The 23,925-nt window shown below is 35.6% G+C and overlaps 1 protein-coding gene across 1 annotated transcript; it reads left to right on the top strand.

The window, feature by feature from the left end:
* Positions 1-1,123: 1,123 nt before the first annotated feature.
* Positions 1,124-21,463, top strand: LOC116162118. Its single transcript, XM_031475652.1, has 3 exons — positions 1,124-1,504; positions 7,439-8,513; positions 21,233-21,463. Exons 2-3 carry the CDS (start codon positions 7,443-7,445, stop codon positions 21,446-21,448), a joined length of 1,287 nt encoding a protein of 428 aa, XP_031331512.1. The 5' UTR covers positions 1,124-1,504; positions 7,439-7,442; the 3' UTR covers positions 21,449-21,463.
* The last annotated feature ends 2,462 nt before the right edge of the window (positions 21,464-23,925 follow it).

Here is a 23,925-nt window from a genome sequence, read left to right as displayed (position 1 = left end):
AATAGAGCGCAATCGTAGACCCCGAAAACCTTTTAAAACCGAACACAATTTTGCAACCCACAGAAAAATTGTTCCTGACGGTAATTTTGAACCTGATGAACATTCAGCCCCAGAAAGATCTTCGAGATCAAGCAAAGCTCTTCAATAGAAGTCAAACCGTCTGGCTTTGGCACTATTGTCCCTCAAGGTGAGCCGTCTTTGGATTAATATCACTTTCCAATAACTTCAAACGGGGGATGTAGAACAGAGCACCCAAGAAAATTCGCACCCAGGTTTTCCCTATAACTACGAACTTAAGGGTCATCCACAGATCTCGTTTCTGCAACACTGGGTACTTACTCATTGTAACTTCGAAGAAAAACGACGAATCGGATAAAGCTATTGTAGTCCAATCGATGAAGCAGAACAAGTCAAGAATATTCTGGATCGGAAATGGCGAAGGATTGTTGACGGACGAGTTTGAAATGTCAAATAAACAGAGGAGGGGGACCATGACCAGGAAGCGACATAACCGAAGAACGCGATCAAGACGATAGTTAGGTACTAAGTATTCGAGTGTGCTGAAGAAGCTGGAGAGGGAGTCCAAAAATCAATGAAACTCTTCAGAAGCGAATTGTTTTTCTCCTTCCTTATTCCTCTACTTCCTTACTAATCCGTCCCTGTTCTTCATCTGTTCTGCACTATGTTCTGTCGATTCTTTCTCGCCTGAGCGAACTTACCGTTCACGAATCTTAGAGGAACGAAGATTAGATTAGATTGGATGCGTTGAAGGATACGATGGGAGGGGGATATCTCCAATGGAATTTTCAAGTTGGGGGCTGTGGGCCGTTTTTGAGACAGCATGTATAACTACCATACAAAGTAACAATCAATTGCGTGACCTTATAGAAAAGGGGGTTAAAATTAACTATATTTGGCCGCCTGGAAATCTATGTTTTATAATCAAACTTTTATTTATACAAAATGTAGAACGCCATCTAATATTGTATTATGAAACCTACCTTCTACTTTTTCTTTTGCACGCCTCTACCGAATGCGACCACAAGAAAACGGTATCAAGTGCGCATGAACCACCGCCAGCTGTCGCTAGTGTGCGAATACCAGCTGATAAGTATAGTTTTACTACTACAGATACGGCATACGGCAATGAAACTTTCGCTGTTCTATTTCCTTTTAACCTCAAATTACCTAAGGCTCGTAAAGAGAAAAGGAAAATAAACCGTAGTGCTGATTGCGTGTCGAAAATAGTTTACATACACACGCACGGTGTGTGCAGTGTTGATTGTGTTTTCAGGGTGGCTGTCAAAATTTCGCGAAACACTCGCGTTTTAAATACGAACCCCCGTAAAAATTTCGAAAGAATGTTGTTTAAATTGAAAGGGTGCGATCGGGAAAATGTTTTTAGTGCGTTTAACGCGTTATCTTAATTTATGTGTATGAGACGAATTCGCCTAATTTATCATTGGATACCGTACCTTTCGTAAATTTAATTAAACAATTGCAGGTAAGTGCAACTGTTTTTTAAAGTGAACGTGTTGCATGTTGCAGTCGGGAATTTATTGATTTTTATTTCCACCCTTGACTGGATGCAAATATTTCAGTCTCTTTCACCTGCACTTGGAGCGTATTTCAAACGAAAAGGTGTGTCAATTAAGTCACTTAATAAATGTCCGCATTAAATTACATTCTACCGCATGCGAAAATGTCATCGATGACTAAGATCTCGTTATTGGACTGCGATTTGTAAACATTTCGGCTCGTCTTTATCTAATTATGCGCTAATTGTTGCGCTCTACCGATTGCAAGTAAACCCCTCGCGTCCAAGTGTCATGTTTTGATTACGTCGTAAAGTCATTCCGCGTTTTACGAAACGTAAATATCGGAAAGGTCGTAAACGTGAATGCATCATTCATAATTTTTTTTATAAAACAAATGAATGGCACCTGGTGGTTAGTCAACTCGCGCTGCATCGATAGGGTGTGATATACAGGGTGTTTCAATTATCAATATATTCCACAAGTTGTAGGATCAAGGGTAAAGCGATCCCTTGCAGTTCACGTCTCATTTTCTCTCTCTGTTCTATAACGTGTTAATTACGATCTGCAAAAATACAATGCGATCATAATAAGTGGATGGGTCGTCTTTTGCTCTCGAGGGTAAACAAACATCGTGATTGGTTATCCGCAAGCATCGCCAATTAAATAGGTGACTCAGTCGGGGGGCGCCGAGCTCTCCCGGATGTCCAGACACTCCGATTGGGTGTCGTTGGAGAAGACGTGCAGATTTCGCCAAAATTCGTCGTAAGTTCGTAAGGAAGAGAAATTAATTAGTAGCGCATCATTAATTATCGGTCAAATCTATTGTGTAAGGGTTATATTTTATAACTCTAAAATTCGTTCCTTTAGTTATTCCTTCAAATAAATTATCCTTAGCATGCCCTGTATATCATTTTTCGCCAGTCACTTGTTGTGTGCGGCTCATGAGCCGTCGAAGTCAAAATTAAACCTGCATTATGCCCACTCGTCGAATAAGAATCGAATTGAATACAAGATGTCGTCATACAGCCATCAATACTAATGAGCGTGTGTGTTAAAAAGCAACATTATTTGTGCTTTCGTTGTTATCATCGCCTTCGTTGTTTTGATCAACCAACAAGCGACGTTCAACATCGCCAACCACCATCGTTTATCGCCTTTGTTTGTTTATTAAATCTACTCCGCAACAACAAAGTAAGTCCTTTCGCTCATATTCCTTTTCTTAATTGTTCCTATTTATAGTACCTACAATATCCACGTCAAATCAAGATTAGAATCAATTTACTTGTGTTTATAATCAATAAACACGTTAATCATTAATGTCGATATTCTTTTAACATTCGGCGTACCTATACGAAAAGCATAGCAGTTCTTCCAAATAATAAATGTCGAAGCTTCATTTTTATACGCAACAAATGGTATGGATCCGGGCCCGCCAATCAACCATCTTTGGCGTTTTTTCTCCTCGAGGTCGACTCAGTGTGGGATTCACCCTGGGGTAATAACAGGTGGCTATGGAATGTAGTGCTTACCACATTACCTCCCTGGAATTCGTTCCAGTTACCTATAGCCGGGCTAAACTAAGTGGTTCTCACCCGGAGCTATTAACTACGAGGGCAGTTTGATAAGTCTGACTTTATTAATGAAATATATTTTTTCGCCTAAGCGTTTTATTTCTTATCCGAATTTCTCTCCCGAATGAGACATAAGCACATCCAAATGTTTCTTTTCCGGGTCAAACATAAGCTCGGTTTCGGAGGATGCGCCGCCTCCCCTCGTCCAAATATCCTACTCCTGGATGGGACGTAACTGGCTTTCGTTTTATAAAAATCTTAACCCAATTATTTTTAATATTTAATGATACACAATACATTGGCACACTTAAATGGGAATAGGTTCATACACTGAAATTCTAATATGTAGGCAACAAATACGTAATAATCTCGGTAATAATGTACCTACGGTTTCTGTTTACGGCCCAGTGGCCTCTCGTTACATACCTAGGGCTAAAAGTTCGATACCTCGTTCGATGCACAGAGGAAAAAACGTTTCAGGATGACAGAGGTACCTAACGGGACGGAGAGTGAGTAGTTATACAGGAGGGGTTTAAATCGGAGAAATCCATCTTTAATTCAAGGCGCCGACTGACTGAATTATACGGTACACCGACGCGCTTTATATCGTAATAATGTGACCTTGAACCGACCTCTAGTTTGTAAAAAGATCATTTGGAAACGTGAAGTGACCTTTGGTCAATACCTTGACGGTTACTACAGGGGCGAGCGGAGAGCGAGTGATCTTTGGACTTTACCTTAACCTACTCTCCAAGGTCACCGCAAGGTTACTAACAGAGGACGACCCTCCCAAAAAGTCAATGATCTAGAATGACCTTAAGAATGTAGGCCAATGACCTCGAAATTATATGGTTCAATGACCACGGATGACACTACATAAAATGGGGCCAATGCCCTCGAATGAAATGAAATTTATTGAGGCAATGACCTCGGATAACCTTGAAAATGTAATTTGATACCACAACAAAACCGGGGCCAACGAAATCGTATGGTCTTAATTATTTATGAGGGCCAATGACCACGGATGTCCTTGAAAATGTAATTTGGTAACAAAAAAGTGAAGTCAATGTCTTCGGGTGACCTCGAGGGTGACCTTGAACATTTATGGGGACAATGACTTTTGATGACTTTGGAAATTCAATGTGATGCCCCAAAAATGGGGTCAATGGCATCTGATGACCTTGAAAATTAACGGGGTCAATGACCTCAGATGAAAATTGCTGTCACCGAGCACTGGTCACTCAACTCTCACCTTGACCCAATTCCCAAGGTCACTGCCACGTTACATTGACCTACTTTTCAAGGTCACCACCAGGTGGCGAGCGACCTTGAAGTGAGCCAGGAACCGCCCTGTATAACTACTAGAATGGCACGGTGCTTTGCTTCAAAAGTGGTAGATGTCGAAACTGACCCCCCCCTCCATACACTGCCGTACCGTGGAAGCAAGGCCGAGACGCAGTACCTCTGGAAAGGCTCGATTTTTTGTTAACGTTCGGGTACTTTCGCTAATTGATAGCTGCTAAGGTCTATATTTGTCCGTTACTCATCATTTACAGTTACGCGGCAACAACCACGAGTGGGCTTTGAAACGATGCTCCAACTAATTTTAGGAAGGAGATACATTATGTGGGATCGGCGACATCTGGGCGCCATCACCGAGCGTGTTATAATATCGTGGTGATTTTTTTTGCTTTTTCTACATCGACTTTAGAGGCCAAACAATTTCTTAGAGCTCAAATCGCGGTCACTCTTTCTCGTGTCTCCCATTGAAGCTCGAAATAGGAGAAATTCCACAAAAATTGATTACTATTTTGTGGAGAATAATTAACGAAATGAAGATCTTACTGATCTCGTTACTGATGGTGGAGTCAATACGTCAACTGCGAAAAGGAATGTGATAGCCTTGGATAAGATGTATTGATACGGTATGGAATACCCTCCCTCCTCCCACCGTAAAAAGCAAATTTTATTCCTTTTTCCTAGGGGGTACTCCAGACTCCCGGTTCTGTGATGCCTAAAATGAGTTAATGAGTCCTCGGGGATTAACGTACTGTACGGGAACGTAGCACCGGTGGGTCTGGGACTTTTCGTTTTCCATGGGAGGCGATGGGAGGTATTCCAGATCTCCGATTCGGTGATTTTGCCCAAAACGAATTGAAAAAAGGGTGACGTTTTTTAAGCACCACGAGAGTCCTCAGCAGGAATTAACGTACTGCAGGGGAACGCAGAACCGGGGGGGGGGGGGGAATTTTTTTCTTATAATTAGGTATTTTCTTTTTCCTGCCGGGGGTATTTCCAGCCCCCCTCAGGTTTTTGGTGATTTTGCAAAAAATGAGTGAAAAAGAGGATTGATGCTTTTTTAGCTCACGACAGTTTTTTTCAGAGACCTTTTCCCGGGGGAGAGGGGGGGGGGGTGTCAACCCGGTTCAGTGATTTTACCCAAAAATGTGTTAAAAAATCGCATGGGCCGACAGACGTAGGTAGATTTCTTTCCACCATTTTGTTCCAATATTGGCGGAATTGTGAGAGAGAGAGAGAGAGAGAGAGAGAGAGAGAGAGACATGAGAGGGAGAAGATGGTGAGGAGAGATAGAGAGAGAGAGAGAGAGAGAGGGGGGGGGGAGAAGGAGAGGGAGGAGGGAGAGGGAGAGATTTTTTTGAGAATGACGAGTGTCCCCGCGGATTAACGTACTGCAGGTGAACGTAACCGAGGGGAGGGGGGCCTGGGGGTATTCCAAACCCTTGGTTCTGTGATATTTTGCCCAAAGTGAGTTAAAAAATTATCAAAGTCCTCGTTTGAGATCGAAGGGACTTCAGCGCATTTTTGTGTGGCAGATCAGTATTCTATTAGCCACTTTCGACTCAACCATCAATAACAGATCTTGTCGAAGGCTAGTAGCTAAGCGCTTCCCACTTTCCGCGTGCACCCGCAATTCGCCTTTAAAGATTTGATTCCACCATCAGTAAGATCGCGTCGGGGGCTACCACATTTCCTTTGACGGTACCCCCTTCCGACGTCCCGTTTACCCGCAAATCGTGTTTGAAGATTTGACTCCACCATCAGGAAGATCGTGTCGGGGGCTACCACATTCCTTTTGACGGTACCCCCTTCCGACGTCCCGTTCACTCGCAATTCACTTCTATTGGCGACACGAGAAAGAGATTTACGAAACGGTAAACCGCGTGAGTTCGCAACGGAAGGTAAAAGGCGCCCGAAGTTGACTACTTCTCGAAGATAGGAAATAGGAAAAAACTAGTTAGTATACTACGCTCGAGGATGACGCCCAGATGTCGCCAACACCACATCATGTAGCCATGTCCCTAAGGTTGACAAATTTCACGGCCCTGTAGATACACGTACACCCGTTGCCTTTCTACAAGAGTTCTTCTACGCGCCCACATTTGCTGCCAGCCAGCCAGCCAAAGTGAGATTAAAACCTACTTTTTACAAATAAATTTGCAAAAATGCGCTAAAAAGGGATTAACGTACTACAGCCAATGCAGGGAAACATATCACCGGGGGGGGGGGGGTGCTCAGAGAATTTACCCACGCTCGGGGATGGCGCCCAGATGTCGTCGATCGTCATGTATCTCCCCAGGCTTTCATTTGTTAATTACTCGGTCCCGGTAGGTAAATGTACACTCTTCGTCTTTTTACAAGCGTTCGTTTACAGGCCCACAAGGAAAATTATTACGGAAGTTTTTTTCCAGGGGGGGGGGGGCTATTCCAGACTCGCCCCGTTCGTTGCGTTTGCAAGAAATTAAAAAAAAGATGGCGCCTTTTTTATGCTTCACAACAGGCCTAAACCCCACCCACCCGGAAAAAAGGGAATTTTCTTTTTTCCGGGACAGGGGGGGGGGGGGAATTCCAGACCCCGGTTCGGTGATTTTGTCCAAAATGAGTTTTTTTGGAACCTTGTGGATCTGCTTAAATGTTTTTTGAACTTCTGCACTAAAATTTTTTGTTGATATTCTTTCTTTAGTTCTCTAACCTTTTTTGAATTTACCACCTTGTGGTCATTCTGAACAGTATGAGAAATCAAACGCGCCCGAAAAACCGAGTGAATCTAAATATCAAAAAGTAACAAATTTGGATCACAAATAGGAAAGGGTAAATCTGCGCAAGTGCAATAATTTTCTTGCGTTTTTTAGTTTGCGGACGCTCTTCTATTTTTTATGTGCGTTTTCTCATTTTTTAAAAAGTACCTTCCCTTAAAATTTCAAAAAAATCCGTCCATAAATAAGAAAGTTGGGTCTGCGCATGCGCAATAAACGGCAAAACCTTAAAATTGTGCCTGTTGGAAGCTAATCGCTGGTTTTTTGGTTTCAGAATCATGTTTAACTTCATCAAAAAGGCAGGTACTGGCGTAACACAAGATAAAGAAGACAGAGAAAGAAGAAAAAAAGACAAGAAAGAGAGAAAAGAGAAACAGAAAAGAGACCGCACGAGTATTCTGACCGATGAACTGCTACGTCCCGAAGAGGTGAGGAGGTCCTTAAAAATACGCGGGCGCCGCAAAGAGAAAGAGAAGCTGCCGCTCGGAATCACAGCCGATTACACTGCCGACTTCCTCGCGAGCTTCGACCGAGTCGACAGGGCCTCGATAACCTTGACGACGTCACAATACACGCTCACGCATCTGCAGGACGGTTTCACGCAGTCGGATAGTTCGGAAGCCAGCCTAAATTCGCTGACAAATTTGCAAAATCAGAAGGTGGCGCCGCCGGTGCCTCCGAAACCGCCCAAGCGAGGCATACTGAAGGGACCCAAGGTCAGCGTAACGCAAGAGAACGGTGAACAGAACGGCACCGATCACCTGAACCTAGTACGAAATACGCTTCAAAACGAAGTGATAGGCTACCAAAATCTACCTCCCCAAAACGGATTTACCAAAGACAAGTGCCTACTCTCGACGAACCTAGGCAACAATTTACTGGTCATAACCTCGGCGTCGGCGAGCGCCGACTCGCTGACCGACACGACGAACTCGTCCTTTGCGACGCCGCCGTTCTCGCTGAGTCCGGTCGGCGAGTCGCAGGGTTTCCATCGGTGGTCGCGCACGGCGAACTTCGACGACTACAACCTGCCGTTGCCGCCGGTGATACCGCTCGTCCTGCCCAAACCGCGAACGCTGACGATACAGAGACAGAAGGCGCCGCGGAACGATTTCGGTTTTTCGTTGCGACGCGCCATGGTACTCGAACGTAGTGATAGTAACAATAGTGGCGTGAACATGCGGGCGGTCGTTTTCGCGGAGCCGGGCACGATAGTGCAGCATAACAACGAGACCGGACTGCTGCCCGGCGATAAGCTGCTCGAGGTTAACGGTATACGGGTCGAGGAGAAGACGCGAGAGGAAATTATAGATCTTATCAAGAGATCCAAGGATTCAGTCACTGTTAAGGTAAGGCCCCACGTTGGGCGCCAAATACTTGCAAGTAAAAGCCCCACGTTGGGCGCCAGTTGTTAAGTGCCGAAGATTAGAAAACGATCAATTATTTAACAATGTTCATTCAACACGTTTTTGACCTTTATTGCATTGTAATGAAAGCGAAATGTTACGTTAACGCTACTTATAATGGCGAACGTGAGTATGATGTATTTCGTATTCGTTCACGTTTCTCGTCGGACCGGGGAATATTTTCGAGAGGTAGGTATGACCTAAAATTAGACCATGAATTGGAAAACTATTAGTATGCTTCCATTCAATTTCTTTTTGACATCTTTACATGTTGTCACGTTCGTGACCAATGAATTGAATTCCGCTCGGAATTCCGTTTATGATCGTCTTTGGCGACTTAAACCAATTTCTAATCGTGTAAGAAGAAAAATATTGCTCGAGGTGAAGAAATCCCAGCTTAATCAATCCAATAAGGTGTTTAATTATAGGGGTGGACAAGCCCTAGGTAGGGGTGTTTCAGACAGTTTTTTTTTTAAATTTTCCTCTGAAAAAGTATTGGTGTACCCCAAAAATGTCGAAAAAAAAGTATTTCTCCAGTTCTTGGTGAAAAATACCGAAAAATACACAAAAATTTGACTTTTTCTTTTAAAAAATCAAAAAATTCATAATTTTTTTGAATTGTTTGAATCTTTTAATTTTTTTTCATCTTCTTTGAATCACTTGAATCTTTTTTGATTATCGCCCCTGGAGTGTTAAATTTTGCAAAAAGAGAATTTAATATGCTATTTTTTTACAAGGCGTTTTTCAATTCAAAAAAATTAGGTTAGGCCCATTAACTTTTTTACCCGACCCCGTATACTTACTCAGAAAATTATCATAAAGAAACTTTTGTGATGGCAAACTCAAAATTTGAAAATATTCGCTCGCTTAAGAGATACGAGGGAAAATAAAAAAATTATCAATTTCAGAATGACCATACATTTTCTTAGTTAAAAGAAATACGGATAAATGTTTATTGCAAAAGTTTGTTTATGAGATTTGCGACTTGTCTTTAACACTAGGATGGCCTCTAACGGCGAAACAAAGAACTACTGTAATGAGAAATCTCTAACACTTGGATGGCCTCTAGTGGTAAAAGTAAAGAACTAGGGTAATAACAAATTTACTACAAGAATAACTTACATCGTATTAAACAAAGGAAATACCAAAAATGGAGAATATGAAAATGACACTTTTTAATTTAAAAAAATGGTAATACGTAAAAATAAAAAAAAATGCGTCCAAATTGTTAAACAGTAATAAAAAGACTGCAATAATAAAAAACTGTAATAGACAAAAAATTTAGAATGCTATTTTTTTTTAAATTAAAATTTACAAGGCGTTTTTCCATTAAAAAAAATTAGGTTAGGCCCATTAACTTTTTTACCCGACCCCGTATACTTACTCTGAACATTATCATAAGGAAACTTTTGTGATGGCAAACTCAAACTTTGAAAATATTCGCTCGCTTAAGAGATACGAGGGAAAATTAAAAAATTATCAATTTCAGAATGACCCTACAATACAGAAAAATGTTTATTACAAAAGTTTGTGTATAAGGTTATTTTCGTCTATTACAGTTGTTCATTTTTTTTGTTTCTTTTTAACACTTTGATGATTGTTTTTTTTTAATTTTCACGCATTATGATTTGTAAAAGTATTTTTTTAAAATAAAAAAGTGCCATTTTTGATATTTTTCTCCATTTTTGGTTTCTCTCTATTAGCATTTCTTCACTTTATTTTACGGGTTTTTTTAAATTCTCATTTTTGGAATTTACCTTTATTTCAATTTTCTGGCTGTTTACTGTGTTTCATTTTGTCGAGTTCGAATTTTTGATGTATTTAATAATTTTGAAGCTTGTTTTTTATTTTTACGTACTATCATTTTTCAGCGCATTTTTTAAAGAAAAAGTGTGCTATTTTATGTTTTTCCGCCATTTTTGGTTTCTCTTCATTAGAATTTTGCACATTTATTTTTAATTTTGTTTAAATATTTGCCATTTATATTTGTTTCATTTTTCTTAGTGCGGATTGTTTTTTTTTTGGTTGTTTTTTTCGTATTTTTTTAAAAGTGCTATTGTTTCTCATTTGTGGTACTCCTCATATTAGCATTTCTTTATTTTTCGATTTTTTTAAAAATTGTATTTAAATAAACTTTTGGAATTTATTTTCACTGTGTATTGTGTTTTATTTTGTTGAGTTCAGGTTAGAATTTCTTTTGTATTTTACTTTTGTTTTTTTTTTATTTTTCTTTTGTTAATGTTTTCGTCTATTACAGTTTTGATCCTTTTTCTGCTTCTGTTTAACACCGTGGTGCTATTTTTTTAATTTTTTATTTTCGCTCCATTTTTGATTTCTCTTCATTAGCATTTCTTTATTTCATTTTCCACGTTTTAAATTTTGTTTACATTTCTGTCATTTATTTTTATTTCAGTTTCTTCATTATTAATGGTATTTTATTTTGTTGAGTTCTTGTTCGAATTATTTGTTTGTATTTTTATTTGGCAAGTTTGCTTTTGTTTTTCTATTTTTTCATCTTTTTCTTTCTGTTTAGCACTTTGGCGCTTATTTTGCTTATTTTTAACTCCATTTTTGTCCATGTTTTATTTTGTTGAGTTCTTGACCGAATTTTTTTTGTATTATTAGTTGACATACATAATTTTTTTAATATTTCCGTCTATTACAGTTGTTGATTTTTTTTGTTTCTGTCTAACACTTTGATGATTGTTTTTTTTTTAATTTTCACGTATTATGATTTGTAAACGTATTTCTTTTATATAAAAAAGTGCCATTTTTGATATTTTTCCCAATTTTTGGTTTCTCTCTATTAGCATTTCTTTATTTTACGGGTTTTTTTAAATTTAATTTTTTGGCATTTATCTTTATTTCAATTTTCTGTCTGTTTATTATGTTTTATTTTGTTGAGTTTTTGTTTGAATTTAATTTTGTATTTTTATTTGATAGTTTTACTGTTGTTTTTTTTTTAATTTTTTGTCTATTGCAGTTTTTTATTATTGCAGTCTTTTTATTACTGTTTAACAATTTGGACGCATATTTTTTTTATTTTTACGTATTACCATTTTTTTCAATTAAAAAGTGTCATTTTATATTCTCCATTTTTGGTATTTCCTTTGTTTAATATGATGTAAGTTATTTTTGTAGTAAAATTGTTATTACCCTAGTTCTTTATTTTTGCCACTAGAGGCCATCCAAGTGTTAGAGATTTCTCATTACAGTAGTTCTTTGTTTCGCCGTTAGAGGCCATCCTAGTGTTAAAGGACAAGTTGCAAACCTTACAAACAAACTTTTGTAATAAACATTTTTCGGTATTTCTTTTAACTAAGAAAATGTAGGGTCATTCTGAAATTGATTTTTAATTTTCCCTCGTATCTCTTACGAGCGAATATTTTTAAATTTTGAGTTTGCCATCACAAAAGTTTCCTTATGATAATGTTCAAAGTATACGGGGTCGGGTAAAAAAGTTAATGGGCCTAACCTTTTTTTTATTGGAAAAACGCCTTGTAAATTTTAATTTAAAAAATAGCATATTAAATTTTCTTTTTGCAAAAGTTACCACACCAGAGGCGATAATCAAAAAAGATGTAAATGATTCAAAGAAGATGAAAGAAAATTAAAAGATTCAAACGATTCAAAAAATAAAAAAATTCATAATTTTTACCCGACCTCGTATACTTACTCTGAAAATTATCATAAAGAAACTTTTGTGATGGTAAACTCAAAATTTGAAAATATTCGCTCGTAAGAGATACGAGGGAAAATTAAGAAATTATCAATTTCCGAATTCAGACCCTACATTTTCTTAGTTAAAAAAATACAGAAAAATGTTTATTACAAAAGTTTGTTTATAAGGATTGCGGCTTGTCCTTTAACACTAGGATGGCCTCTAACGGCGAAACAAAGAACTACTGTAATAGACATCTCTTGAATGGCCTCTAGTGGCAAAAATAAAGAACTAGGGTAATAACAAAGTTACTACAAGAATAACTTACATCTTATTAAACAAAGGAAATACCAAAAATGGAGAATATAAAAATGATACTTTTTAATTAAAAAAAATGGTAATACGTATAAGTAAAAAAAATATGCGTTCGAATTGTTAAACAGTAATAATAAGACTGTAATAATTAAAAACTGTAATAAACAAAACATTAAAAAAAACATCAGTAAAACTGTCAAATAAAAATACAAAATTAAATTCAAACAAATAAAACACAGTAAACAGTGAGGAAATTGAAATTGAATAAAGATAAATTTAGACAAAATTGTAAAAAATGCGCAAAATAAGATAAAGAACTGCTAATGAAGGGAAACCAAAAATGGAGGAAAAACTTAAAATAGCACACTTTTTCATTTAAAAAATGCACTGAAAAATGATAGTACGTAAAAATAAAAAATAAGCGTCAGAATTGTTAAATACAACAAAAATTCGAACAAGAACTCAACAAAATGAAACACACTAAACAGCCAGAAAATTGAAATAAAGATAAATTACAAAAATTAAAATTTAAAAAAACCCGTAACACTTTTTATTTAAAAAATATACGTTCACAAATCATAATGCTTAAAAATTAAAAAAAAAACAATCATCAAAGTGTTAAACAGAAACAAAAAAAAATGAACAACTGTAATATTATGTAATAATATGTAATATTAAAAATTCAATTCGACAAAATAAAACATGGACAAAAATGGAGCAAAAATAAAAAATAAGCGCCAAAGTGCTAAACAGAAAAAAAAGATGAAAAACTGTATAGGGCGATAACATTTATAAAAAACACAAAAGCAATATTGTCAAATAAAAATACAAACAAATAATTCAACAAAATAAAACACCATAAATAATGAAGAAATTGAAATAAAAATAAATGACAGAAATGTAAACAAAATTTTAAACGTGGAAAATGAAGTAAGAAAAATCAAAAATGGAGCAAAAAATAAAAAAAATAACACCACGGTGTTAAACAGAAGCAGAAAAAGGATCAAAAAGACGAAAACATTAACAAAAAAAATAAAAAACAAAAGAAAAAATGTCAAATTGAAATACAAAAGAAATTCTAACCAGAACTCGACAAAATAAAACACAATAAGTACACAGTGAAAAGATTGAAGTAAAAATAAATGCCCAAAATTTACTTAAATACAATTTTTTAAAAAACCGAAAAATAAAGTAAAGAAATGCTAATGAGGAGTACCACAAATGGGCACTTTTAAAAAAATGTGCTGAAAAATCAATAAGTAAGCGTCAAAGTGTTGAAATAAAAACAAAAAAATGAAAAACGGTAATTTACAAAAACAACAAAAATTAAAAAAAAGAGGGCAAAAATGTCAAAAAATAATACAAAAATAGTTCGTAAAAGAACACAACAATACGCACTAAGAAAATTGAAACAAAGATAAATGATAAAAATTTAAACAAAAGTAAAAATAAATGTGCAAAATAAAGTAACGAAATTCTAATGAAGAGAAACCAAAAATGGAGAAAAAATAGCACATTTCTGAATTAAAAAAATGCTCTGAAAAATGATAATACGTACTAATAAAGAAATAAGAGCCAAACTGTAATAGACGAAAACTACAAAAAATTTAAGAAAGCACAATAGAAAAATTTCATAAAAATACAAAAAAAGTCGAATAGGAGCTCAACTAAATAAGACACAATATACAGTGGAGAAAGGAAATAAAAATGAATGCGAAAAATGTATAAAAAATTTAAAAAAAGTGGACAAAATAACGTGAAGAATTGCTAATCGAGAAAATGCACTAAAAAATTAGAAATAAGCTTCTAAGTGTTAAATTGAAAGCAAAAAATGATAAAAAACAGTAATAGACGAAAACATTAAAAGGCCAATCGGTTTCAGAGGCGTTTAATTTTTTTGGAAAAAGTTTTCAAACTTTTCTCCTGGTTTCTTTCTGTTCTAACGTACTCGGGGCGGAAAAGTACCCTTTAAGGGTGTTTCACAATTGAATATTTAAGGACTTCCACGTGATGTAGTAAGTTAAATAATCTGAGTGAAAAGGGAGCGGGAGAGAAAAGTAGAGATGCTATATTGCAAACCTATGCTACTCTTAAAAAATGACAAATTATTCAGTTCATATTAGGCAAAGAAGGGAAAGCAACTCATCTCTTATGCCATACAATTAAACTCGAACATTTTTACAAGTTCTGAAAAAATGATACAGACCGAAAACATCCCATTTGACTTTAGTAAAGAACAGAACCACTCAAGATTACGTCATCTTATTTTTCGAATGCGTTTGGAAATCAAGAAAAGTACCTTCTAATTCCTGCTAGTCTTCAATCATCCGCAGACGCGTTAAAAATGCGGATTATCAATTATCATTTATCATTCATAGAACTAATACGCACATTCTTGCCTAATTTGAAATGAATAATTTGTCATTTTTTAAGAGTACGTAGGTTTTCAATGACACTCCTTTTTTCTCTCTCGCATTTCATGTATAAGTAAATGCGATACCTTTGATTAGCATGGAATCTACACAATAACGTTTCAGGAGTGTCTCACTTTCGGGCACGTTTGGCTTATAAGTTCAACTTTTGCGGAACCCCTCATCTGCAATTCCACTGCATTACATTGCGGGGTTGTTTTTATATGCATTCATAGCACGAGTGGCGTGTACACGCCACGTATTGATTTATAAAAGTTTCCTTTCTGGGACTCTACGTTTACACGCAATCTTCATTTACGAAACGAGGGTTGCACTGGCGGAGTAGTCTCATTAGTAAACGGCACTTCACTCGTAAAAAGCCGACGTGGAAAATACTGGTCACTTCATTATTTTTGAAATGTTTCAAGCGCACTATATTGATCTGTTACAGCGTTTTATTTATTTTTGACATTGACTGCATATACAGCGTGGTCATATGCTGCATGTCCGCCAGGTACCATTTTTTTAACCGAATGGGAAGATTTTGCTGTGATTACACTTTCAGGTTAATTTCTGCCAATCCGGTGTATTTGTTTAAAACATGGCGGATCTCCCAACTGCCAATAAAAAATAACACCGCGTGCGCCATCTAGCGGATAATTAGATCTTCGATTTTTGTCACAATTTTATTTCAGTTCGTTGCCTTTCGGAACTCGCTGGGGCAAATCGTTCGACGTAAAAAGCCTAATTTGTTTATTCTAACTGTCTGGTCTCGTTTACAGTTCAAGACGTCACCGTCTCGTACGAATTTGGTGCGGGATTAGAAAAAAAAAGACACCGACTTTCATTAAACGGTTTCACACTAAATTTAACGACTAATTAAGAAAAAATTTAATTGTCGAACGTCTGTCTGCAACTCATTAAGTGTGAGTCATTGCCAGATGATTTCGTGCGTCATTAGGTCGAGTTTCCAGTTATTTTTAGAATTGGGAAAATCGCACGGGACGAACGTGCTTGACAAGAATGAAAGTTGTTAACAGGTTAGAATTGCTAATTAAACGGTCGCGGTGTGTGTATATTATTAGCTTTTGGATTAATTGGAGCGTACACGCCATTGTATTTAAGCACCTCAAATTAAGAACAAATTTCGTATTTAATGGCCGTAAAGTCATCTAGTATGGCCAATTTAATTGGTTTTGTTTGATGAGGAACTCGAATCGTTTTGTATACATTTAGTGGTTTTCTGTTCTACCACTTAATCTCGCGAATTGCTCGATATTCTCATTCGAATTTTTGAGCTACTTGGAGGCAGATTGTGTGAATAAATAATAAACAATAAATAATAAATAAATAATTAGAAAATCCTACACTTTTGAGAAAATTAGTAAAGCAACCAGTGCCGAGCGGCTCGGCGCTCATTATAAAACTTATTACTTTTGCATGCACCCTTCAGAAATTAGGTCTCTTTGTTTAAAAGTTTAAAAATTGCATTAGAATCAGACGGATACAAGCTTTCGTTCCCATAATAAAAAAATCCTTTTCAAAATTGTATCAGGATCACAGAAACTTAAAAAATTTAATACCTCTCACAATCAGATCCATATATCCCAGTTTCTCTTTTGAGAATTTTATACACATAGTTACCTTTGGTTTTCTTCCTGATAAAAATTTCCGGTAAAACATTGTACCAGGATCACAGAAACTTGTGAAATTTAATAGGAGACACGCATTTCCTTAAACATTTTTTTACTAGGATCACAGAAATTTGTGAAATTTAATAGAAGACACCTCACACAAATTAGGTTCTTCTGCCTTAAGCTTCTCTTTTGAAAATTTTATACTCATATTTTTGTTCTCCTGATAAAAATGGCATGTATTAGGATTACAGAAACTTATGAAATTTAATAGGAGACACCCCTCAGAAATTAGGTCTCTCTGTCCCAAGCTTCTCTTTTAAAATTCCATCAGACGGATACAAGCTTCCGTTTTAATCATAAGAAATTCCTTTCCAAAATTGTATCAGGGTCACAAAAACATGAAATTTAATAGGAGACACTTTTCAGAAATTAGATTCTTCTGCCCTAAGTTTCTCTTACGAGAATTTTATACACACACTTTTGTTTTCCGGATAAAGATTTCCTTTAAAACATTGTATCAGGGTCACAGAAACGTATGAAATTTAATAGGAGACATCCCTCACAAATTAGACCTTTCTGTCCCAAGGTTCGCTTTTAAAAATGATATTGGAATCATACGGATACAAGCTTTCGTTTCCATCATAAAAAAATTCCCTTTCAAAATTGTATCAGGATCACAGAAACTTAAGAAATTTAATAGGGGACACCTCCCACAAATTAGATTCTGCTGCCTTAAGTTTCTCTTTCAAGAATTTTATACACATACCTTTGGTTTTCTTCCTGATAAAAATTTCCTTTAAAGCATTGTACCAGGATCAAAGAAACGTATGAAATTTAATAGGAGACATCCCTCACAAATTAGGCTTTTCTGTCCCAAGTTTCCCTTTTAAAAATCTTATTAGAATCAGACGGATACAAGCTTTCGTTTCCATCATAAAAAATTCCATTTCAAAATTGTATCAGAATCACAGAAACTTATGAAATTTAATAATTAATAATAATCTGATTCATGTGTCCCTGTTTCTCTTTCAAGAATTTTATACACATACCTTTGGTTTTCTTCCTGATAAAAATTTCCTTTAAAGCATTGTACCAGGATCAAAGAAACGTATGAAATTTAATAGGAGACATCCCTCACAAATTAGGCTTTTCTGTCCCAAGTTTCCCTTTTAAAAATCTTATTAGAATCAGACGGATACAAGCTTTCGTTTCCATCATAAAAAATTCCTTTCCAAAATTGTATCAGGATCACAGAAACATAGGAAATTGAATAGGGGACACCTCTCACAATCAGATCCATATGTCCCAGTTTCTATTTTGAGAATTTTATACACATACCTTTGGTTTTCTTTCTGATAAAAATTTCCTTTAAAGCATCGTACCAGAAATTTAATGGGACGCCCACATTTCCTTTAAAACATTATTATCAGGATCACAGAAATTTAATAGGAGACACGTCACACAAATTAGATTCTTCTGCCCTACGTTTCTCTTTTGAGAATGTTATACACACACTTTTGTTTTCCGAATAAAGCTTTCCTTTAAAATATTGTGTCAGGATCACAGAAACGGATGAAATTTAATAGGAGACATTTCTCACAAATTAGGTCGTTCTGTCCCAAGTTTCTCTAAATTTTATTAGAATCAGACGAATACAAGCTTTCGTGTTTATCATAAAAAATTCATTTTCAAAATTGTATCAGGATCACAGAAACATAGGAAATTCAATAGGGGACATCTCTCACAATCAGATCCATATGTCCCAGTTTCTGTTTTGAGAATTTTATACACATACTTTTGTTTTCGGATAAAGATTTCCTTTGAAACATTGTATCAGGATCAAAGAAACGTATGAAATTTAATAGGAGACACCCCTCAGAAATTAGGTCTCTCTTTTAAAATGTCATCAGAATCAGACGGATACAAGCTTTCGTTTTCATCATAAAAAATTCCTTTCCAAAATTGTATCAGGAACACAGAAACATGAAATTGAATAGAGGAGACACTTTTCAAAAATTAGATTCTTCTGCCATAAGTTTCTCTTATGAGAATTTTGTACACATACTTTTGTTTTCCGGATAAAGCTTTCCTTTAAAACATTGTATTAGGACCACAGAAACATGAAATTTAATAGAAAACACTTTTCACAAATTGGATTTTTCTGCCTTAAGTTTCTCTTATAAGAATTTTATACACCACATGCTTTCCCAAAGTTTCTCTTATAAAATTTCATCAGAATCAGATGGATACCAGCTTGCGTTTTCATCATAAAAAATTCTTTTCCAAAACTGTATCAGGATCACAGAAACTTATGAAATATATTAGGGGACATCTCTCACAAATTAGATTCGCCTGTCCCGAGTTCCTCTTTTGATAATTTTATCAGATTGATTTGCTTTCGTGGTCCTGATTAAAATTAAAAAAAAAAACGGTACCAGGATCACAGAAATTTATAAATTTATTAGGGGGCACTTCTCAAATTAGATTTGTCTGTCCCAAGTTCCTCTTATGAAAATTTTATCAGAGTGATATGCTTTCGTGGTCCTGATAAAAATTTCTTAAAAAAACGCTCGTAAAAACGGTACCAGGGTCACAGAAACTTGCAAAATTTAATAAGAAACACTTTGCACAAATTAGGTTCTTCTGCCCTAAGTTTCTCTTTTGAGAAATTTATACATATACTTTTATTTTCGTGATAAAGATTTCCTTTAAGACATTGTGTCAGAATCACAGCAACGTATAAAATTTATTAGAAGACACCCCTCACAAACTATGCTTTTCTGTTTCAAGTTTCTCTGTAAAATTTTATCAGAATCAGACGGATACAAGCTTTCGTTCCTATCATAAAAAATTCCATTTCAAAATTGTATCAGGATCACAGAAACTTATGTAATTTAATAGGACAAACTTCATACAAATTCGATTCTTCTGCCCTAAGTTTCTCTTTTGAGAATTTCATGCTCATAATTTTGTTCTGATCAAAAAAGTCATGTATTTGGATCACAGAAATTTATGAAATTTAATAGGAGACACCCCTCAGAAATTGGGTCTCTCGGTTTCTCTTTTAAAATTTCATGAGAATCAGACATACAAGCTTTCGTTTCCATCATAAAAATTCTTTTTCAAAATTGTATCAGGATCAGAAACTTAAGAAATTTAATAGGGGGCACCTTTCACAATCAGATCTATATGCCCCAGTTTCCCTTATGAGAATTTTATACACATACTTTTGTTTTCCGGATAAAGATTTCCTTTAAAACATTGTATCAGGGTCACAGAAACGTATGAAATTTAATAGGCGATATCCTTCACAAATTAGGCCTTTTTGTCCCAAGTTTCTCTTTTAAAATTTTATCAGAATCAGACGGACACAAGTTTTCGTTTTCATCATAAAAAATTCCTTTTCAATATTGTATCAGGATCACAGAAACTTGAAGAAATTTAATAGGGGACACCACTCACACAATCAGATCCATTATATGTCCCAGTTTCGCTTTTGATAATTTTATACACATACCTTTGGTTTTCCTTTAAAGAATTGTACCAGGACCACAGAAACTTGTGAAATTTAATGGGATACACCCACATTTCCTTTAAAATTTTTTTATCAGGATCACAGAAATTTGTGAAATTTAATAGGAGACACCTCACACAAATTATATACTTCTGCCCTCTTTCTCTTTTGAGAAACTTTTGTTCTCCTGATAAAAATGTCATGTATTAGGATGACAGAAACTTATGAAATTGAGTAGGAGACACCCTCGGAGACACCCGTCAGAAAATAGGTCTCTCTGTCCCATGTTTCTCTTCTAAAATTTCATCAGAATCAGACGGACACAAGCTTTCGTTTTCATCATAAAAAATTCCTTTCCAAAATTGTATCAGGATCACAGAAACTAATGAAATTTAACAGGGGACACCTCTCACAATCAGATCCATATGTTCCAGTTTCTCTTTTGAGAATTTTATACACATACTTTTGTTTCCGGATCAAGATGTCCTTTAAAACATTGTATCAGGATCACAGAAACTTATGAAATTTAATAGGCGACACCACTCACAAATTAGATCCGCCTGTCTCAAGTTTTCTTTTAAAAATTTTATCAGAATCATATGCTTTCGTGGCTCTGACAAAAATTTCTTTTATAAAACGGTATCAGGATCACAGAAACTTGAGAAATTTAATAGGAGACACCCCTAATAAATTATGCCTTTTTGTCCTAAATTTCTCTTTTAAAATTAGTATCAGAGTCGGAAGGACCCTAGCTTTCGCTTCATCATAAAAATTCCTTTTAAAAATTGTATCAGGATGACAGAAACTTATAACATTTATTAGGAGACTCCTTTTACGAATTAGATTCGTCTATCCAAAGTTCCCCTTTTGAAATTGTTAGTATATGGATATGCTTTCGTGGTCCCGATAAACATTTCTTTTAAAAACGGTATCAGGATCACAGAAATTTTAATAGGGGACATCCCTCACAAATGATGTGATTCTGTCCCAAGTTTCTCTTTCAAAATTGTTATCAGAATCGGATAGACACAAGCTTTCGTTTCCATGATAAAAGTTTCCTTTACAAAATTGTATCAGGATCACAGAAATTCATGAAATTTAGTTAACCTGATTCCTCGTTGCAGGTGCAGCCCGTCGCCGAATTAAGCGAGCTTAGCAGACGATCGGGATGCGACGGTCGCGAAATTATACTGGACGACGCGAACATCCGGAGCGGCACGCTGCGACGCTCGGGCAGCCAAAGATTCAACAAGACGACGACGGTAAGTGGTTTCCCTGAGAAACTCTCGGACAATGCGAGAGCATTTTTAATCTGGCGCGGAAGTGCGGTGCGTACGTAGTACTTCCGGTTACGCTATGAATTTTAAATAACGCGTTTCACGGCACTTCCTTGTAATTGTGGAATTGAGTAATGGCGCGGGAGCTTACGTTAAGTAAGCTTGGTATTGTTCTAATTTGGAAAGCAATTGGGTGATGATGGCGACATTGCGGATCAATGAACCAATCGCGGCGGATATCTTTTTTTAGCGAGCGTAAACACGGGAGCGTCGCACAACGCTCTTTGATTTATGCCAGTTATGTCATATTTCGTACACAAAATAGACATCCGCCGGTGAGTCACCGAAAAAAATTCGCCCGCCGTTTATTTACATAAGGTGGAGGTTAAACGATAGCGGAGGAATTTCATTTGTTTGCTTTGATATATTTATTCAAAGGAAATGTCTAACGGGGGTCAATCAAAGCAGATATCCTGTGTCTACTTATATTCCGTCCGTCCGTCTAATGGATTTAGATCTCAGCACTCGGACATCCTAGAAGGGTACAAATAATCTACAAGGCACAACCTAGGGGCCAAGGTAAAACTTTATTGAATCCAGCAAAAATTTCCCGGGCTGAATTGAAGTGAAGGAATCTTCCAAGCGATTCAAACAACCCCGTACCAAAAGTCATTTGTGGTTTTTGAAAATTTGGGAATTAGATTTTGTGTTTTTTTAAGATGGAATTTCAAATCTTGGGTTTTTTTTAAATTGTGGGTATTTGCGATTTTATGATCGAGAATCTGAGATTTTAGGATTGTTCAAATGTTGATAATTTTTAATTTTAGGATTTGCATATTTTAGGATTTTTAAAGTTGGTAATTTAAAAATCAGGGAATTTTTGAAATGGTGAGAATTTTAAGGGTTTGTGAATCTTGAAGTTTGCTAAAATATTGAAATATTGCGAATTTCAGACTTTAGGATTTTTGACATTTTGAGCTTTTGGGAGTTTTGAAAATGTTAGATCTTCAAATTTTGAGAATTTGGGATTTTTGAAATTTCGAAAATTAGATTGGCGATTTTTAAAATTAGGGAATTGACAATTTTGGAAGATCATGGGATTTTAAGACTTTAGGAATTTGAGATTTGGAATTTTTTGAATTTCGGGGATTAGATTTTGGCATTTTTTTAAAGTAAGGGAATTTGAAATTTTGGACTTTGGATTTTTCAAATGTTGGATATTTGAGATTTTGTGATTTATGAGAATTTGAGATTTTGGGAATGCAGGTGAAATTTAGAGGTTCCAGAATTATAGGGAGAATTTGAGATTTTGGGAATTTGAGATTTTTAAGTTTTTTTTATTTGGAATTTTTAGTGTTGGAAATTTTAGACTTTCGGATTTTTGAGATTTTAGAATCCTCGAGATGACAAGTCGAACTTATTAGATTTTGAAATTTTGTGAACTTGGGATTTTTGAAATTTTCTGGAATTAGATTTAAGAATTTTTAAAATTAAGGAATTGACAATTTTGGGACATTAAGATCATGGGATTTTGAGACTTTAGGAATTTGAGATTTGGATTTTTTGAATTTCGGGGATTAGATTTTGGGATTTTTTAAAGGGAATTTGAAATGTTTGACTTTTGGATTTTTCAAATGTTGGATATTTGAGATTTTGTGATTTATGAGAATTTGAGATTTTGGGAATGTAGGATCTTTGAAATTTTGGAAATTTGAGATTTTTGAGTTTTTCATTTGGAATTTGGATTTGTTGGAAATTTTAGACTTTCGGATTTTTGAGATTTTAGAATTCTCGAGATGACAATTCGAGCTTATTAGATTTTGAAATTTTGAGAATTTGGGATTTTTGAAATTTCGGGAATTACATTTAGGATTTTTTTAAAATTTGGTAATTGACAATTTTGGGATATTGAGATCATGGGATTTTTGCAATTTTAGGAATGTGAGATTTGGGATTTTTGAAATTTCCTGAAGTGGGGTTTGGGATTGTTTAATGTAAGGGAATATGAAATTTTCGGCTTATGAGATCTTGTGATTTTGATAATTTAGGGTAGGTATGTGAGATTTCTGAGAATGTGAGATTTTGGGAATTTAGGATCTTTGAAATTTAGAGGTTTCAAAATTAATTTTTGAAATTTGAGATTTTGGGATTTTTTAAATTTTGGGAATCTAAATTTTAAACTTCTTCTCTGTCTTTCACTCACCACTCACTTCCACACTCCATCACTCGCTCCCTCTCTCTCAATTTAGACTGAGGTCTTGGGATTTTTGAAAATTTAAGAATTAAGAGGAGTGTGAATCTTGGGAATTGTAGACTAGGGTTTCTGAAATTTGGAAGTTTCGGATTTTTGAAATTTTCGCATTTTTGGCAACTTGATATTAGTGGTTTTTGAAAATTCGGGAATTAGATTTTGTGATTTTTTAAGATTGAATTTCAAATCTTGGTTTTTTTTTAAAATTGTGGGTACTTATTTGCGATTTTATGATTTTGAATCTGAGATTTTAGGATTTTTCAAATGTTGAGAATTTTTTAATTTAGGA

The sequence above is a fragment of the Photinus pyralis genome, unplaced genomic scaffold (genome assembly GCF_008802855.1).
Source record: "Photinus pyralis isolate 1611_PpyrPB1 unplaced genomic scaffold, Ppyr1.3 Ppyr1.4_LG10, whole genome shotgun sequence".
NCBI lineage: Eukaryota > Metazoa > Arthropoda > Insecta > Coleoptera > Lampyridae > Photinus > Photinus pyralis.
The sequence above is the reverse complement of the archived record's forward strand: the minus strand, read 5'-3'. Positions and strand labels throughout refer to the sequence as shown.

Bases quoted from the DNA above. Each gene is read 5' to 3' on its own strand.
- LOC116162118 (XM_031475652.1), top strand. From the start codon at position 7,443: ATGTTTAACTTCATCAAAAAGGCAGGTACTGGCGTAACACAAGATAAA. The intron at 8,514-21,232 runs GTAAGGCCCCAC...TCCTCGTTGCAG, and splicing joins AGGATTCAGTCACTGTTAAG to GTGCAGCCCGTCGCCGAATT.